General features: G+C 46.8%; 1 protein-coding gene across 3 annotated transcripts; it reads left to right on the forward strand.

Moving 5' to 3' along the window:
* The first annotated feature begins 13000 nt into the window (after positions 1 to 13000).
* FAM136A (family with sequence similarity 136 member A) lies at positions 13001 to 19052 on the forward strand. Of its 3 annotated transcripts, none has more exons than XR_014551827.1 (4): positions 13001 to 13162; positions 15183 to 15323; positions 16641 to 17814; positions 17879 to 19052. XR_014551827.1 is itself a non-coding variant. In XM_083629762.1 (3 exons), the coding sequence occupies exons 1-3, from the start codon at positions 13076 to 13078 to the stop codon at positions 16827 to 16829; spliced, it is 417 nt and encodes a 138-aa protein (XP_083485888.1). In that variant the 5' UTR covers positions 13001 to 13075; the 3' UTR covers positions 16830 to 19052. The 3 variants fall into 3 exon arrangements, 1 of the variants encoding a protein (XP_083485888.1); XR_014551828.1 differs by having other exon boundaries at positions 13058 to 14436; positions 14577 to 15323; XM_083629762.1 differs by having other exon boundaries at positions 16641 to 19052.
* Positions 19053 to 20031: the final 979 nt, after the last annotated feature.

The raw sequence follows: 20031 nt of genomic DNA on the forward strand, positions 1-20031 counted from the left end.
TCAAACTGCCTTCAACTCCAGAGGCAGTGTGTCCCATTTTGCTGCCACCCTGCACCACCCTCACCTGGGAAGCCGAGGAAGCAGCGTCACCGGTGGGGAAGTGGTGATCCAAGTTTCAAAACCAGCAATGCTGCTGGTTTTGCGTGAGATCTTCCCAGAAACCAGTGGTGGAGGTGACTGGGTGGGGTGGCAGCAGTGCCGAATTTACGTATAAGCTAAGCAAGCTATAGCTTGGGGCCCCACTCTCTTGGGGCCCCCCAAAAATATACTTCTTCTTATCTGTATTTCACTATTAATATACTTCTTCTTAATTGTATTTCAGTTCCACAATTACTTAGGGCCTCGTCAAACCTAAATCCGGCCCTGGGTGGCAGTCTCTTCCGCTTCCACCACCTGAGGCAACTGCTTCGCCCTTCAGGCCAGCCCTGTTCAACTCCCCCCTCCCCTGAGCGATTATGTGTCTCCAGTCTTTGGGCTTCTTCTCTGGGCACTGAATCTTTGGATCGCCCATGTGTGATGATCATTGTATACCTGATGCCTTGGGGACATTCCCAGTTAATGCACCTTTGATTTGACAAGCAGCAGCAGAACAACATCACACATCAAAACGATTCTCTCTAGACAGCTTCCGAGACGCATCCAACCCAACATCTGGGCTCAACAACTCAGCCGCTACGTACAAAGGGTGGAATTTGGAGTTCGGTCCTTTTCCACCACTTGTAACCCCAAGAAATGAGAGGCAATCTAATCTTCAAAGGATCCCCCGGGAAGACTTCCATCCAGATGTTTCCCTGACCTGATGAACCCTCTCAGGGCTGCTGCTTTTGGCCCCCTTCATCTTTTTTTTAATATGAAGTGCTCAACTAATATTGACTAAGATGCTGTCAATGTTGGCAGGTCCCACAGAGCAGAATTATCAGTTTTCATATCATTCTGGCCCAGGGAGACACTTGGCATCTTCCTTCAGAGCCTCCTGGGGAGATAAAGAGCAACAGCTCATCCAAAGAAGATAACAAGCAAGAAGTGAGGCACTGGGAGATGATCTCTCCCTGTAAGTCTCAAGTGATGGTGGAGGACCCTCTTGGGGATCATGATCACCAGCCTTTGAATTCTGTCTGGAGATGTCTCATTGGTTGCCTTCACCCTTGAAGTATGTGCTGGCTGCCAATTTGATCCCAGGCCAAGTCAAAGCTGTTACTATTAGCATATAAAGATCTTAGCAACTTGGGACAAGGTTACCCATGAGATCGCCTTATGGAAAGCGTAATGCTGGTGGTCAATAAAAGAAGTTTGAAGACTCTCTCAAGGCAAATCTAAAAAAATGTAGTATAACTAGGAAACACTTGCCTGCGAGTGCTCCAGTTGGAGAACAGCCTTTACCAAAGGTGTCATGGGCTTTGAAGACGCTCAAACTCAGAACGAAAGGGAGAAATGTATTAAGAAGAAGGCACGCTTGGCAAACCCTCACCATGATTAACTCCCGCCCAGAAACCTATGTCCCCTCTGTGGAAGGATGTGTGGATCCAGAACTGGCCTCCATAGTCACTTTATTTCTGTAATTTTCTTCTACCATGGAACCCAAAGGAAGCGGGATGCACTTAACAATGCATATGAACCCCATGTTCATGAAATTTGTGCATTTGGACCTGATGCCCATCACCAGTAATCAACAATGTCAGTTGGCTTTGTGATTATTTTTCCACGTTTAAAAGTAATAATATGAGAACTGGGTCTCCAGGAACTTGCTAAGGTTGTGCTAAGGACACCCCCTTAAGCCAGTGATGGCCAAACTTGGCCCTCCAGCTGTTTTGGGACTACAGTTCCCATCATCCCTGACCACTGGTCCTGTTAGCTAGGGATGATGGGAGCTGTAGTCCCAAAACAGCTGGAGGGCCAAGTCTGGTCATCACTACCTTAAGCTATGAGACCCCAGATTTCCTTGTTAATATGAGAAATCCTCCTGGTTAATTTTTTTGCTCATTATAAAAATCATTAAGAGCAAGGACTTGTGGTAATTGGTTTTCCAATCAACTGGTGGAGGGAAATATTTTGTGATATATAAGTAATGAGTCCAGATTGAGAAAGAGCCCACTATATTCAGGGAGCAAAACCAAAGGGAACATAAAAAAATGTTCCCTGGGAACATAATAAAAACTTTTGCTAACCATGCCTTCAAGGAGGATATAATAATAATAATAATAATATATTTTTATTTATACCCCGCCCTCCCCAGCCAAGGCCGGGCTCAGAGCGGCTTATAAGCAATAATAAAAACAAGATGAATGATTACAACTTAAAAACAAAAATAAAAAACAACATTAAAATAATGGAACATTAAAACATTAAAATGTAGCCTCATCGCAGGAGAAGGAGAAGAAAAAAGAAAGAGAGGGAGGGAGGGAGGGAATCAAATTGGCTCCAAGCCAAAGGCCAGGCGGAACAACTCTGTCTTACAGGCCCTGCGGAAAGAAATCAGATCCTGCAGGGCCCTGGTCTGGTGAGGCAGAGCGTTCCACCAGGCCGGAGGCAGAGTTGAAAAGGCCCTGGCTCTGGTTGAGGCTAATCTAACTTCCTTAGGGCCTGGGACTACAAGGGTGTTGTTATTTATGGACCTTGAGGCTCTCCATGGGACATACCAGGAGAGGCAGTCCCATAGGTACGAGGGTCCTAGGCCGTGAAGGGCTTTAAAGGTCAAAAGTAGCACCTTGAACCTGACCCTGTACTCCACCGGGAGCCAGTGCAGCTTGAAAAGCACTGGGTGAATATGCTCCCATGGCAGAGGCCCCGTGAGGAGCCTTGCTGCAGCATTCTGCACCCGCTGGAGTTTCTGGGACAGCTTCAAGGGCAGCCCCGCATAGAGCGAATTACAGTAGTCAAGCCTGGAGATGACCGTTGCATGGATCAGTGTGGCCAGGTCGGGGTGGGAAAGGTAAGGGACCAACTGCTTGATGCGGCGAAGGTGGAAAAATGTCGCCTTGGCTGTTGTTGTAACTTGCGCCTCCATGGAAAGGGAGGCGTCAAGGATTACACCCAAACTCTTAACGGAAGGCAATGGCACTAATTGGGCCCCCGCAAGAGAAGGGAGTTGGTCCCTCATCCCCATGCCATCCCGACCTAGCCATAGGACCTCTGTCTTCGAAGGATTTAGTTTCAATCGGCTCCCACGAAACCATCCAGCCACGGCTTCCAAGCATCTGGTCAGTGTGTTCGGGGCCGAGTCGGTGTGGCCATCCATCAGCAGATAGAGCTGAGTGTCATCAGCATATTGGTGACAGCCCAGCCCAAGCTCCGGATAATCTGGGCAAGGGGGCGCATAAAGATGTTAAAAAGCATCGGGGAGAGAATTGCGCCCTGCGGCACTCCACACACCAAGGAGTGGCACGACGACATTTCCCTCCCTAGTGCCACCCTCTGTCCCCGACCAGAGATAAAAGAGCACAACCAGTTACGGGCTATGCCCTGTATCCCCACGTCTGCGAGGCGGTGGTCCAGAAGATCATGACCGTGTCAAAGGCTGCTGACAAATCTAAAAGGATCAGCAGTCCTGACCCGCCTCGATCCAGTTGTCTACGGAGATCATCTGTTAGGGCAACCAGAGCTGTCTCCGTCCCAAAACCAGGACGGAAACCGGACTGAAATGGATCTAATGCTGATGTTTCCTCCAGAAACCTACCAAGCTGTTCAGCAACCGCTCTCTCAATTACCTTAACCAGGTATGGAAGATTTGAAACTGGGCGGTAATTGGATAGGTCTAAGGGATCTGATGAAGTTTTCTTTAAGAGTGGACACACCACTGCTTCCTTCAGTTCCCCTGGGAATGTCCCCGTGTCAAGGGACAAATTGATAATTTCAACCAGGGCGGTCCGCGCAACATCTGGACACTCCCTAATCAGCCAAGACGGGCACGGATCAAGGAGGCAGGTGGTGGGCCTACCAACTTGGAGGAATCTATCCACATCAGTAGGGAGTATCCGATTGAAATGGTCCAACACTGGACCTGAAGTCAGTCGAGGGGCCTCCAGTTCAGTCACTGTATCTAAATTGGCAGGGAGGTCACGGCGGAGCAACAGGACTTTCTCCGCAAAAAAGCTCGCGAATGCCTCACAGCTGTGGGTCGAATTTGTGCTTAAATTTGGTTGTCCTCCTAAGGACGTTATTGACCTAATTATTCTAAAAAGTTGTGCCGGGCGAGAGCTAGCAGATGCAATGGAAGCTGCAAAGTAAGATTTCTTAGCAGCTTTCATAGCCATCTCATAGGCTTTCATAAGCGTCCTATAAGATGTTCTTGAGGCTCCGTCACGAGTCCGTCGCCATACTCGCTCTAGCCGTCTGAGATCCCACTTCATTTTCCGGAGCTCCTCAGTAAACCAAGGTGAAAGCAGTGAGAGTCAAGGGACAAGTTATATATGAAGAAAAAACAAACAATGCTCTTGCAATGGCTTAAGGGCTGAAACTGTAAGCAGAGGAACATATAAGGAGAGGCTGCTGGATCAGGCCAGAGACCCATCTAGTCCAGCATCCTGTTCTCACAGTGGCCAACCAGATTCCCGTGGGAAACTGGGAAGCTTAAATATGCATTGTATGAAGAAGGACTTTCTTATCTGTCCTGAATCTTCCAAAATTCAGCTTCCTTGGATTTCCATGAGTTCTAGTGTTCTGAGAGAGGGAGAAAAACTTCACTTTCCTCAATTCCAGGCATAATTTTACATACTTCTATCACGTTGCTTCTTACTTGCCTTTTCTCTAATCTAAAATGTCCCCAGTGCTGAAACCTTTCTTTGTAGTGGGAGTTGCTCCACACACACCCTGATCATTTTAGCCACTCTTTTCTGGACCTGTTCCAACTCTACAACAGCCTTTCTTAGGTGAGGAAAATTATTCAAGGCAACTCCATACCTAATCAGAGAAGCTGGGATGAAATCCAGGCGGGAATTTCCCTTTGCCTAGGAATTGATAATGTACGACAGAAAGCACTGGTTTTTAAATAGACCTGATTCATATTCTCACCCTGTTGCAACTGCCCGTTCCGTGGGAGGAGGAAGAAATGGAAACGGAAGAGGAAACACTTGGCAATGATGTGGGAAAGGGACGGGAAGCAGCTTCACCCGAAGAACTAAAATGTCACAAACCAAAGAAGAAGCAGCACTTGATTCCAGTGAAACAAGAATCACTAGATGGCTCTGGCCTGAATGACATCAGTGACTCATAAGTGATATATGACTAAATATTACAGAGAAGGAAGAAAATAAAAACAGAAGGGTACCAAATGGGAGGCAAAATAACCTTTGAAAAGGCAGGAAGGGCTGCTATACAACAGATTGTGAGTCGAGGACCCGCCACCCGCATAGCAGTATAATAAGACACAAAGACACATTATTTTAGGTTAATGGGCAAAATTAGGCCACAACTTTTATTGGTTACAGCATGTGACCAATATTGGCATTGGATGAAACAGCAATACATGACTCCACGGGAGTCATAACAGGGTTAACAACCAGGAGCTTGTTGATGCAAATACAACTGGAAGCTCCCCCATGACATCACCGGGGGTCATGCCATGGCCCTGGCCACCAGCAGGGCATCGGACAGGATCCACGACCGCCGGATTCCTTTAACGGAATACCCAAAAGAGGAGGGGTAGATGATGGCGCATACCCAATCCTCCAACACAGCACACATATTCCAGTGCCTAACCGCCAATACCAGAAAGTTGTGACGAATTGCTACGAGGTAGGCGGAAAAACCAAGAGGCTGGTGCCAATTTGCCAAATGGATAAAAAAGGTCCTACCAGGCCCCTTGGGCAACCAAGGCAACCAACCGAAGTCCATAGCAAGGTCAATACGCAAAAGAAGCTGACCTAAGAGAGAGGGAGGGCAGGAGATCCGAAGAAAGCAGGAACAGACTGGGAGCTGAGCGCTGTCGAGGCTGCTTAAATGCGGCTAGCCCCGCCCACCAGCCCTGCCTATTGGTCAGCTGGAAGGCTTGGCCGCGGCAGCAGAAGCAATCAGGAGCAGGGAGCTGAGCACGCCTCTCTGCCCCTGCGGGAAGCTGCTCCCGCTCCCAACCCCTCCCCTCTGGGAGCAGGAGGTAAAGGTAAAGGGACCCCTGACCGTTAGGTTCAGTTGCAGACAACTCTGGGTTTGCTGCACTCATCTCGATTTAGTGGGTGAGGGAGCCGGCGTACAACTTCCAAGTCATGTGGCCAGCAGGACTAAGCCGCTTCTGGCGAGCCAGAGCAGTGCACAGAAATGCCGTTTACCTTCCCACTGGAGCGGTACCTATTTATCTACTTGCACTTGATGTGCTTTCGAACTGCTAGGATGGCAGGAGCAGGGACCGAGCAACAGGAACTCACTCCGTCCTAGGCTCTGTGGTTTAAGCCACAGCGCCACCCGTGTCCCAGGGAGGAGGAGAGGCGGTGGAAAATTCCTTGCCCTTCTCCCAACATATGACCTCATGGACATGCAGTGAAGCTGAACGTTAGAAGATTCAGGACAGATCAAAGAAAAGTGCTTCTACACACAGTGCATATATGGAACTTGCTCCCACAGGAGGCAGTGATGGTCACCAACTTGGATGGCTCTAAAAGAGGATGAGACAAATTCGTGGAGGAGGAGAGGGCTAAAGGCTCCACGGTCAGGGGCAGCAATGCTTCTGAAGACCAGTTGCTGGAAACCACAGGGAGGCCCGCAGAGGAGGGCTGTTGTGCTCAAATTCTGCTTGCAGGTTTCCCAAAGGCATCAGGCTGGTTACGGAGAGCCCAAGGTGCAGGATTAGATGGGTCAGTGCCCTAATCCTGTAGGCTCTTCTTAGCTTCTTATCCTTAGCGGTGTGGAGCACTGAGGAAGAGCTCAGACACAGCTAAATTGTTGCATTGGTTGTGCTACCACCCCCTTTACACAAAGTGATGGAAGATGTTGGTCACACCGCAAGGTTCTCCACTCCAGCAGGGAGCCCTAGGGAGGGAGGCAGGGCGGGGTGGGGGTTTCTTATTATTCCAGTAAGTTTCATCATTTCTGCATATTCCATAAGTTTTTGTATCCATTCTCCTTTTACAGGGACTTCCTCTTCTTTCCATTTTGGGGCAAGTAACATTCTTGCTGCTGTAGTAGCATACCTAAATGAATTTCTATACAATTTAGGTAGTTCTGCCCCTATAATCCCCAAAATAAAAGCTTCTGGGTTTTTTTAAAATAAAAGTTATTTTGAACATCTTTTTCAATTCATTATATATCATTTCCCAGTAAGCTTTAGCCTTATTACAAGACTTCCACATATGATAAAAAGAACCTTCTTTCTCTTTACATTTCCAGCATTTGTTTGATTTAGATATAGATTTATACTTTTTTTGCCAATTTACTTGGTTTTAGATACCAATGATATCTCATTTTCATATAATTTTCTCTTAAACCATAACATACTGTAAATTTTATATCCAAATTCTACAATTGTCCCCATGCTTCCATATCAATCAATCAATCAATCAATCAATCAATCAATCTTTATTACGTTCCAGAGACCCAACGAATTGTTACAAAGCAATGCACAATTCAGACAGCCTGCCTCCAGGTTAAACAAGCATTTTGTTCAGACTTAAAGATAGGAATCATTGGTTCTTGCAACCACTGATAAAAACTTCGCCACTGCTAATGTTCTAGCGTTTGTCCGGTCTTCTAATAGGAACCTGACATAGTGAGCCTCTGGTTTTCCCAGGAAAGGTACCAGCAAGGATAATACCAGTTCAGCCCTGGCTTGCTCATATTTCACACAGTGTAGCAAAATATGTTTTATAGAATCGATGTCTTGAGCACATGAGCAAAGTCTGTCCTGGTAGGGAACTCCTCTTAACCTGCCATCCAACACTGCAGGAGGAAAGACGCTTAGTCTGGCTTTGTTGAATAACCTTTGATAATTTGGTACTGTCAGGTTTTTAATGTAAGGTGTTAACTTAAAGACATGCCCATATTGTACTCCTACTGCTAGCAGACTACAGACTGTGTGTGATCGAGATTGCAAGTCACTATGTGTATTATCCCATAATCTTTGCTTTAACGTCTTTAGGGCTCCTTCATAACCCAGGTAATAAAGTGGGGGGGGGGGTGACAGACCAATAGAGGTGGCTTTTCTAGCCATGGTTTTCTGCCATTTGCTGACAAACTCTTCATTGGTCAGGTGTTGGTACAAACCCTTTCATATTTATATTATGACCAATATCTATGGCCCAGTGTATCACTGAGGATATGAAACACCTCCAGTCTCTGCCCCTTGCGTGTATCAGGGTGCACACAGAGCAGCCTTTTTTGGAATTTGAGAGCCTCAAATACAAAGGGCAGGCAAGAAGTGAAAGTATTGAAGACAATATTAGGAAGAACTTGAGTATGCTAAGGAGTTCCTGCTATGCTAAGGAGTGTGATTCAGGAGTTCCTGCGATTCTGCATGGCTCACATTTTCTTCTCTTCCGCTCATCTCACTTGAAGCAGGAACCAAAACCGTTCCTAGAGAGAGGAAAGCCTCCTCTAGATTTAGGCAGCTGATTCAACCCGTCTCTATTTTAGTCTTGCTCAGTCTGTGACGCAATGTGGGGCATCCACCTCTTCCTAGTTAAGTCTTTATTTGATCATGAAAACATGCATTTGTGATTCATTCCTTCCTTTGTTCGTTCATTCATTCATCCCCTTCTGTAGTATCAGGTTCTTTTGCCTTTGACTTCATTTCCTCTGCCTATCACATAGTTTTCTGACTAATGCCTTTCCTGAAATCCCCACTACTAGAATCCCTGAGCAGAATCATTATTTTGCATGAGTGGCTCTTGTGACCCTGGAGTCTCACAGTGACCAGGACAGTGGATCGAAGGCTCCATCATTTCTGGCCTTTGCCCTGGATGCTGAGGCTCAGGCAACCCCTGAACTGGAGGGCGGCAGGCAAGAGTCCAGGAGTACAGGAGACATGCCCTCTAGGAGACTCTAGTAGTCACATCCACACCGTAAAGCACATGGTGGGATTTTTTCGGGGAAGGCAGGCACTTTGAATGTACAGTGTAGATGTGACTTGCTCTCCAGAAACTAGGAGAGATGAATTTGTAGGAGGTAGGGGCTCAAAAGGCCTCAGTTCACTCCCAATTCTTGTAGGAGCAGGTGGATCACTTGGCGTTCTCCATGGTGCCTAGGCAGTTGACCTTCCTTGTTGCCCCCTGGCCCAGGGGAATCAGACCAGGCTTGTGACTTGCTCTCCAGAAACTAGGAGAGATGAATTTGTAGGAGGTAGGGGCTCAGAAGGCCTCAGTTCACTCCCAACTCTTGTAGGAGCAGGTGGATCACTTGGCGTTCTCCATGGTGCCTAGGCAGTTGACCTTCCTTGTTGCCCCCTGGCCCAGGGGAATCAGACCAGGCCAAATTCCTTGTGACTATAATCCTTCCCTAGCCTGGTGCCCTCCAGGTTTAATGCTGCTGGGGCTGATGTGAACCATGGTACCAGGTTGGAGAAGATTTTGCAGCAAGAGCACACACATGCCATCCCCTCTGCAGTTTACAGAAATTAACCTGCAACATCTTTGCAAATCAGATTTGCTGAGTTTGTTGTTTTGTTTTACAGTGCTGCCCCCATGGCAGGAAAACCCACCCACCCACCACACTGGAAATAATATTTAGCCAACCTTCCAGCTTCTGAAATTTTGACATGCGCACTCTCAGGTCTATTAGCATCACACCCATGAGGGCTAGAAACTAGACTGTCAGAAAAGAAATCAGGAGCGCTATTATAGTATAAACCACCCGCCATTTGGAAATGTTATGGTTAGAGTATTGGAGCTAGGTGACCTGCTCAGCCATGAAGCTCACCTTTAGCCAGTTCCTGCCTCTCAGCCCAACCTACCTCACAGGGCTGTTGTGAGGATGAAGTGTGTGTTGGGGGGAATAGCCATGCACACCCCATTTGAGCCCCTTGGAGAAAAAAGGTGGGCTTATAGATGCAGCAAATAATAAATGTATAATAATGTAGATAAATAACTCCTGGCAAATCAGTGTGAGTTGAATGAATATGGGCACACACAACTTGTGAGGTGCAATATATGTGTAAAAAGCATTTGCAGCTGGACAGAGAGGATGTTTCCAAAATACTTGAGAGGAAGAGGCTGGGTCTCTGGCCCTTGCTTGCTTTCCTCGTTTTTTTTCTACCTTTTTATTCCCAGGGCAGCCTAATCCTCTTCTTGGGAAGCAGTTTATGGTAGGAACTCAAGAGGAAAGCCGCTCTGTGCCTATTTCAGGTCAATCCTGCCCCCCAGTGGGAGACTGGTGTACAATGTACTTTCAGTCCTGCGCTCAGGCTTGGCTCCATCAGGTAGCTGGCACCAACAGAAAGGAAGTTCACCCCCTGCAGCCAGATATTTATTTCTGTGCCTAAATTGGTGGGGTTTTTTGGGGGGCAGAATTTAGGTCACAGCCACTGGCTTTGCACCTGATCTCCAAGGGGTCATTTGCACAGGGGTCTAAGCACAGACATCCAGGTCTCATCCACATCCCCGCTTGTCCCATGCTTCCTAGGGTCGGGTCCAAGCGGTCCGACTGGAAGAAACAACAATCCATGGACAACCTGTTTGCCATCTGTTCCGATTCAGCAGGAAACTGAAGTGTGGATGAGTCCTAAGAGAGACGTGTTACTGTAATACATTGTAAACACACCCACCCTTTTTCCAGTGTATGTGGGGAGCCTACCAGATGCCTTGTCAAAAGATAGTGCAGGAGGTAATCTCTAAAAAAACTGGATACATATTACAAAACATAACAAAGATAAAACTAAAAAGTTAGAACATCAACACCAGTCAAATGTACGGGACAGTCATTGCCATCTCCACCAATAATGTTTTTTTATTTTATTTGCAGCTATCTATCCATTTTATTTGTTCATACATTTCTATCCCATGAGCTCAAGCACAGGGTTCACTGTCCATCTTTTTTCTTTTCTTTTCTTTTTTAATTTTTTTATTTGCTCAACACATAACAACAAAAACAACAACAAAAAGACATATTACACCATAATAAGAATATCATCAGTCGCACATTACAAAGAATATAAATTCCATAATCCATAAACTATAATGGTCTCTTACTTTTAAATCTGACTTCCTATCTACTCCATAAATCTAATTACCATTCTTTGCTGCCAATACATGTTATTGCTATCATCTCAAATCAGTTCAAAATGTATTATATCATACACCTATTGCTGCTTTTATTCAAATGCCACAACGGATATATTTTAAATGCTTCCCATTTTGAAATAAATTCTTTCCTTGATTTGTTCTTTAATTTTTCGGATAGGCTGTCTAATTCAGCATAGTCAATCATTTTTTGGACCCACTCTTGTCCAAGACAAGAGTGGGTTCACTGCTCATCTTCACCACAACCTTGCAAAGTAGCTTAGGGTGTGAGACGCGATGGGCCTAAGGTCGCCCCAGTCAGGTTCATGGCTAGGTGGAGATCTCCCTGTCCGCGTGACACTGAACCAGGCTTTGCCAACCTGGAGCTGGTGGAAATTGCAGTGCAAAGCCTCTGGAGGGCACCAGGTTGGCAAAGGCTGCTCTGGCCACTGCACCCCGCTCTGCACCATGTGAAACATCCTGTGTGTTTGAGTGTGCACATGTGCAGTCTTGTGCAAATGATACTGTGAGAGGTCCAGAGGATGCGACTTCCATTCGACGCGCACACACAGAAGTTCCTTTTGAGCAGCTAAGCATGGCTAATGACTTGGAGAGGTTTAAAAGAGAATTGGACAAATGGGGCGGGGGGGAGAAGGCTATTGATGGCTACTAGCCATGGTTGCTATGCACAGTGCAACCATCCCATTCTCACAGTGGCCAGCCCAGGGTGGATTTGATTTAAATCAAATCAATTTAAATCACGATTTAAATCACTAGCCAGTAAGACTTGTTTTATTTTTTTTATACTTTTTTTAACAGAAAGACATTCCTGCTGGTAGAATCTTAATATTTACAACCAGGTGAAGGTTTCATTTTTGAAACAATAAATTTCCAGAGTAGTTTTTACAGTTATATTAAAATCTACTGATTTGGTTATACTGTTAGAAATACATAGATAATTATGAAATTGTGGTGAGGTTTATTGAGTTAATTGTTTATATTTGGACAACTTTTCTGCTGTACTTTATTGGAAGGAGAAAAACAATAATTTCCTTAATAACAATAATAACATGAAAAACTTAAAACAAATCCTTATTTCCTGATGAATAGCCTTTGGACTACAGTGGTACCTCGGGTTACATACGCTTCAGGTTACAGACTCCGCTAACCCAGAAATATTTCCTCAGGTTAAGAACTTTGCTTCAGGATAAGAACAGAAATCTTGCTCCGGCGGCGCGGCAGCAGCAGGAGGCCCCATTAGCTAAAGTGGTGCTTCAGGTTAAGAACAGTTTCAGGTTAACAACGGACCTCTGGAACGAATTAAGTACTTAACCCGAGGTACCACTGTATAATGTAACTCAAATAGAAAACAGAAATATTTTTCCTCCAAAAGCATTTATTATAAAAATCCGATTTAAATAAAATAAAAATATCTGATTTTAAATATATATATATATTAAAAACCGCTGCTTTTTATCCACCCTGGGCCAGCCAGATGCATCAATGGGAGGAGACCTGCAAGCGGGGTCCCAGCACAAGAGGCCTCTGCCCCGCTTCGGTTTCCAGCAACTGCGATTCAGAAGCATTCCTGCCTCCGACCTCGGATGCGGAGCGGAGCCATCGGACCACCGCGCTCCCGGTGCGGCAACGCCTCGCCCGGACCTTCCTTGCTCTGCCTGGGGCAGCAAAGCCCGGCTGGCAGGAATCCAAGCGGCGCGGCTTTGGGCCAGGCGAGCGGCCTCCCCTGCCTGCCTGCCTTCCTCCCTCCCCGGGGCCGTGCAGTGCCGGGCGCCGGGCGCGCGAGGTTGCTGCGGAGCTGCGCAGGCGGGCGAGCTCCGCGGAAGCGCGGCGCGCCTTGACCCGGGAAGCAGTGGCCGGGGGCGGGGAGAGGGCCGGGCTGCCGCCGAGGCGACCTTCCTCCATGCGCGGGGCGAGGCGGCATGGCCGAGGCTCAGCAGCTCCGCGTGCAGGAGGCCATCGACGGCATGGTGCAGGGGCTGGAGCGGGAGAACATCCGGAAGATGCAGGTCGGGCCGCGCTTGGAGCGCACGTGGGGATGCGGGCCGCGGGAACGCGCTGCCTCAGGGCACCAGCCTGGGCTTTAATGGAGCGCTACACGAATTCATGGAGGAGGAGGAGGAGGGGGCTGTCGGGGGCTGCTAGCCAGGGAGGCTGCGCTGTCTCCAGGGTAGGACGCAGCGATGTTTCTGAACCCCAGTTGCAGGAGGGGAGGGTGCCCTTGTGCTCGGGTCCTCCCTGCGGGTTTCCCTTTGGGGCATCGAGCTGACCACTGTGAGAACAGGAGGCCCCTTTTGGCCTGATCCAGCAGGCTCTCAAATCATCTGTGTTCAGAAATGGGGGTGTACATGCGATGCATAATAGATATTGTGCTGATTTTAGGTCCCTCCCATCTACTTGAAGGGGTCAGAGGGCAGAGAGGCAGGGTGCGGGTGGGCGTTCTGCAATTCCCAAGCAACAGTCTTCCAACCTGATGCCCGCCAGGTGTTTTAAACTACAACTCCCATCAGCCGCAACAAGTGTGGCTGAACCATTCCAGATGGAAGCTGTAGTCTGCAAGTGCTGGAGGGCGCCAGGTTAGGCAGGCACCCCAGCAAGAATGGGCCATTATTTGCCACATTTCTGTTAGAATTCCTGCTCCATGGTTGCAGTCATGGGATTTTTGTCTTTCACATGGCAATGTATGTTTTGACTCCACAAAGTGGGAAGTGATGGAGACAGGATGTTTGTGTTACTGTGTTCCGTGAAGTGGGGCTATTGTCCTTTTTTCTTTTTCTCTTTGCTTTCTGATGCTAGAGAGAGAGGGAGCCATGGTGCAGTGCTCCATGTGTGTTTATATGTAAATAAAGTAGATTAGCCAAAATGCTGAGTTGCTGAGGTCTGTTACGCAACTGCGCAGACTCTGCAGATGCCTAAGATGTCTGTTGGCATCGGTCGCTGTGATGTTCGGGCAGAAGAAAGCTTTTGAAGCTCCCGAACGATCGACCAGGAGGGAGAGAACATGCCAGTCAGGCATGTGTCTCTGCCAGGGTCCTACTTGAGCGTAGGGTGAGCTCCTGACAATTTCAACCCTGCCCTTCCTCCAGAGTGGTTGTGGTGGTCTGTTTGCCCCCCCTTACACCTTGCAACAGGCTCCCCAGTCGCAGATGGCCTCAGTGAGCTTCCCTGCTGGGGATAGATTTTAATACAGGCCAGTTTATAGGGTAGGGGACACAGGGGATTGAACCAAGGAACTAAGGGGGCTGTGGCCTGAAAAAAGTCTGAGAACCATTGCTCTAGTCCAGTGTTTCCCAACCTTGGGCCTCCAGCTGTTTTTGAACTACAATTCCCATCATCCCTGAACACTGGTCTTGCTAGCTAGGGATGATGGGAGTTGTAGTCCAAAAACAGCTGGAGGCCCAAGGTTGGGAAACACTGCTCTAGTCCATGGATAGGCAAACTAAGGCCTGGGGGCCAGATCTGGCCCAATCACCTTCTAAATCCGGCCCGCAGACGGTCCAGGAATCAGCGTGTTTTTACATGAGTAGAATGTGTGCTTTTATTTAAAATGCATCTCTGGATTATTGGTGGGGCATAGGAATTCGTTCATTCCCCCCCCCAAATATATATGAAGTCCAGCCCCCCACAAGGTCTGAGGGCCAGTGTATCGGCCCCCTGCTGAAAAAGTTTGCTGACCCCTGCTAGTAGTCGCTCTGCTCACCCTGTGACCCTAATGTTCCACAAGTTCCTTCCCATTGGACTGTTCCTTTGAAAACTGGGCTACGGAGCAGGATTTTCTTCTTCCCTGCTGCTAGAGAGAGAATCTTGTGGACAAGAGATGACTAAATGGAACCACCATGTTTAGAGGCCGTCTGCCTCTGAATATCAGTTCCTGGGGGGCAAACAGCGGAGGGCCGTCGCCCACATCCCTTGCTGCTTGTGAGCTTCCCAGGAGCGCCTGGCTGGCCACTGGCTGGGAAAAGAGGGTGGCAGGGCCAGACCCAGCGTGGCTCTTCTGAGGTTATCTTACTGACACCCGGCTCTTTCCAGGGAATCATGTTCCGGTGCAGCGCGACCTGCTGTGAGAACAACAAGGCCTCCATGCAGCAAGTGCACCAGTGCATTGAGCGCTGCCATGCGCCTCTGGCTCAGGCGCAGGCAGTGGTCACCCAAGAGCTGGAGAGATTTCAGGTGAGGAGAAAAGTGGGGGTGGGTGTAGGTGGGAGAGTAGCTGGTCAGCGGGAAGTTGGACTTTGGTCTCAATCTGCCAGACCCTCCAGGGTTGCACTCTTATCTTTCGAGAGGGCAATGGTCTGGATTGCTCAACCACCAGATTCATGTGCTTAGCATCTTAAACAAATGCATGTCTTGGGTCACATTTGCAGCAGTATCATACCAGTTCAAACAGTCATGGCTTCCCCCGAAGAATTCTGGGATCTGTAGTTTGTTTAAAGTGCTGAGTTGCTAGGACAGGCATAGGCAAACTTGGCCCTCCAGATGTTTTGGGACTACAGTGGTACCTTGGGTTAAGTATTTAATTCGTTCCGGAGGTCTGTTCTTAACCTGAAACTGTTCTTAACCTGAAGCACCACTTTAGCTAATGGGGCCTCCCACTGCTGCTGCCACGCGATTTCTGTTCTCATCCTGAAGCAAAGTTCAGGTACTATTTCTGGGTACTATTACTATTTCTGGGTTAGCGGAGTCTGTAACCTGAAGCGTATGTAACCTGAGGTACCACTGTACAACTCCCATGATCCCTAGCTAACAGGACCAGTGGTCAGGGATGATGGGAATTGTAGTCCCAAAACATCTGGAGGGCCGAGTTTGGCATGTCCAAAGTCTGTTTTGGAGGCCTAATCCAGCCTGCTGGTTGGTTTAATCTGGCCCCTGTGGCAGCTTATTTCCTGGGGTAAAATCCTAAAAAGAAACCTCAACAACCTCAATCCTAAAAAAAGCTCAATGACTTTGGGGTAAAATCAGAAAACAACTTCAGTCCTTAAAAAAACACAACAACAAATGGTTGATAACTTTGGTCGGCCCTCACAGCCCTTTACTTTATCAAATCTGGCCTTCTGGATACCTGTGTTAGGAGAACCCCTATTCCCCTAGGAGAGCTACAGTTCCCAGAGTTCCCCGATAAGTGGTCCACCCTGAGAACTGTAGCACTGGGAGGGGACTAGGGGTGTCCCAGCAACTCTCAGCACCCTTGACAAACTACAGCACCCAGAATTCAGGAGGGGGGGGAGGCAGGACTGTTTAAAGTGGTGAATGTAGCCTTGATTTATTCCTGCATTGCCATTGCAGGGGGTTGAACTAGATTACCTTTGGAGATACCTTCCAATTCTACAAATCTATTGTTGTTGTTGAAACAATCATTTAAAAGCTCTTTCAGAGTCCTGTTTGGATGGCAGCTTTCAAGTTATTTTGTTCCACTGATGAAGGCTGTTAATGTAACTTATTCTTAGCCTTGCCCACCTCTGATTTCTGTGTTTGTTTTGCTAATTATAGGACCGCCTTGCCCGCTGCACGATGCATTGTAATGACCAAGCCAAGGACTCCTTAGATTCAGGGAGCAAAGAGAAGCAGATCAAACTGCAGCTGGACAACTGCGTGACAAAGTGTGTGGACGACCACATGCACCTCATCCCCAGCATGACCAAAAAGATGAAGGAGAACTTGGCCAGCATTGCCCAGTAAACGCCCTGGCTTTGCGGAGGAACGGGAAAGGGAGATAATCAATTAAAATTAAGATGGGCTTGATTACCCTTTCTGGAAACATAGAAAGAAAACATGGGGTGTGTCCAGAGTGACTTTTTTATGGTGTGACTGTATACTCGTGGCCTCCTGAAGGGCTTGAGAATTTAGGGTTTGGTTTGGGAGAAAGGCTGCAGATTGTCAGATGGTGTAAAAGAAAACAGGCTCCTTTGGCATCAGTGATGTGTGTGTGCACAGACCCGTGTCAAACCCTTTTGTTCTGGTTCTTCCCCACCTGGTAGCAAAGTTGGGTGTGGGGAGGGGAATCCGGAAGGTGCTACCTGGTGTCTCAACAAGACAGAGCTACTGGCTGTCCGCCTCTTTCTTAAGCTGCCTTACAAATATAGACACACAGAAGTTCTGTCTCTGTGGTCTCTTCGGAAGGAGATGGTTTGATATTTCATTTTTTGAAATAGCAGTGCTGAAACCAAACTGCCCCCAAATAGGAATTCCCGAAAGCTGAGGGGATCCTTATGCCTTCCGCAGAATCTAGTATTAATCCTTCTTCTGGACATTACCACTTCAGACTGCTTGTTCAAAGGCTTCCAGTGTGGAAGAAGAGCAAATTGGAACCATGCATATGGGGAAGGTTGGGAGAAGGTTAGGCTCAATTTTTCTCACTGAAATGCTAGTTTTCAGTGTGCAGGGGAAGTTCTACCGACCCAGTGAGGAAGGGGGCATTTATGACACCTCCCCACCATGCAAAATGCAGCCTGCAAAGCAAACCACTTGGATTTTGCTAATTAAATCAGAAATGTGGCTTTCAATGGATTTTTAAACACCTCTGTGTGTTTTGTTTTGTTTTGTTGGGCATTGGAATGACACGGCAACATTTGTTTTTTTGTTTTTATTGGGCACTCCACACTCTGAAAGTCAGCCCCAAACTAAACACTTATAAAACTTGATTCTTAAATTAAAACCTTGTATTGTTTCTCAGTTTCATTTTGAAGTCTATGCATGAATGCTTGAGCCATTTCCCAAGTTCATTTCAGCCGGGGGGAAATCCTTCGTTGGCCACAAAGCACCCACAGTCCTTCAACTCCCTTCTCTTCTTCCCTGCTCAAAGACCTTCAGCAATTGTGAGGAACATTTCCCCAGTGGAACCTACTGTGGGATCCCAACCCAAGCAAAATAATTATTCCATCCTTTTTTTCATTGGCAGCTATTGACCTGTGTGCTGTAGAAGCAGTGAATGTATTGTGGTAAGGCAGGGGCAGCCAACGTGGTACCCTTTGGATGTTGTTGGACTACAGTTCCCATTAGCCCCAGCCGAAAGGATGATGGGAGTTGTAGTCCAAAACATCTGAAAGGCAGGCTGCCCCTGTACACTCCTGTGAGATGTTACAATAAGGCATCTAGCAGACAAAGTTGTCCCTGGGAGGAAGTTCCCATGGCTGCTTTTGCTATCTTGTAAATATTTAAAATAACTTCAGATATATGACTTTAAAGGTATATCATGGTAAAGAGGAGGTAAGGTTAGGGGCCAACAGCTTTTTGTGTCTTCCTCTAAGGGATGCAGGGAACTGTAGCTGGCTGGAGCGCTGTAAACTTTTGATGGAGAAGCTTTGTTTATGGAACAGCCTTTGAAGACTCAGGTGTCACGTTCAGGTTTATGCATAACAATTCTACTAAAAGATGTCAGTGGGACAAGTACAATGTGACATATAAAAGCCCCACCTGGCTCCTCAGCAAGCAAAACAATAATTCCTTCCTACCCTTGCATTGAAAACATACTTTTTTGTTTAATGCATTATATATGTGATTAAATTTATCTGTGCTGATCAACAGTATTGCTGCTGTGTTGAAACGGTTTCTCCTCAATTGCGTCTGAATTCTGTAACAATTTTAATTAGGGTTTGGATTCCCTGCTGCAGAGCCAACTAGCACTACATCCTTCCAATCCAATAGTAATGTTTTCCCCTTCGGATGTAGGAGGTAGAGCTGTGAGTGCTTGGGTTAGACCCAACAACCAGAAAAATGCTGACCAGCAAACAGCATTTACTGTGAATGTGGTTGTGCTCATTCCAACGACAAGGACCCTTTGGGGCTGCAGGAATACTGTTCCAAGAATTAACAAAGCCCCGGCCCCCTATTTCTGCCTTCCTTTCTTTAAACTGTGAATTATTTTCTTAAAGTTGAATTAAAAATGGTTTTTAAAAATGAAAATTGTGTATTGTAGGTATTTTAGCTGTGTTGGAAAAGTGGTATGGGTACTGGGGAGGTGGATGCATGGGAGATAAACTATGGTCACATCCACAACATACATTTAAAGCACACAGTTCCCCACAAAGAGGCCTGGGACTGGGAACTGGTTTATTTTGGGGAAAGCTATATGCTTTTAGATGTATGGTGTGAATGTAGCCTAGGATTGCATTTAGGGGAATTATTATTATATTTATGACCTACCCCTCACCAGCAGATCTCAGGACAGGCTGTAATAATTTAGAATCTAGAATTAATAACAGTTAAAACAGTTTACAATCACAGGAATAGGGACAGCATTTTAAGCATGGTAATTATTCCAGGCAGCAGCAGTAAAAGGATGCGATAATAGAAACTGCTTCCGTGTAAGTACATTTGCTTCTAAGTTTAACTTCCACCGCATGCAGCCAGAGATCCTGTGTGCTTTTTCTATCAAGTACTAATGATGTCAATGATTGCTTTCAGAATAAACATACTCTGTATTTTTTTCCTAAAAAAATATTTAGGGGTACCCTCATTTTGACTCAAGAAAAATTATAGTTAGTTCAAATCGGGAAAAATAAATACAGTAAATGGACAAAAGTACAAAGATTCACAAAATGTTTCTGCATACCCCCAGAAAAAAGCACTGAGTATACTCAAGATTCTAGGCAGACTCTCTTCTTTGCCTGTCTACTCAGAAGTAAAACCCACTGCACAAATGAGTTTTACTCTCAGGTAAACGTGTGGCTTAATTTCCCAAGGGCATAATGGAGTCCTTATTTGTCCACTAGTTGGGATGCAATGGGAAGTCTTAAATAAAATACTTAAACCCTATACATAAACATATTAGCATATATGCAAATAAACCCTAAATGCAAATGAAGCATGACCTGTTGCTTTACACGTGGTGGAAACGAGTCGATAAGACCCACCCGCAAAGGGAACAGCTCGGCCGCTGATT

This window comes from Podarcis filfolensis (assembly GCF_964270895.1).
Source record: "Podarcis filfolensis genome assembly, chromosome: 8".
NCBI lineage: Eukaryota > Metazoa > Chordata > Lepidosauria > Squamata > Lacertidae > Podarcis > Podarcis filfolensis.

Excerpts from the sequence above, each read along its gene's own strand:
- FAM136A (XM_083629762.1), top strand. The coding sequence starts at position 13,076 with ATGGCCGAGGCTCAGCAGCTCCGCGTGCAGGAGGCCATCGACGGCATG. Across the intron at positions 13,163-15,182 it reads AGAACATCCGGAAGATGCAG|GGAATCATGTTCCGGTGCAG; the intron begins GTCGGGCCGCGC and ends GGCTCTTTCCAG. Across the intron at positions 15,324-16,640 it reads AAGAGCTGGAGAGATTTCAG|GACCGCCTTGCCCGCTGCAC; the intron begins GTGAGGAGAAAA and ends TGCTAATTATAG.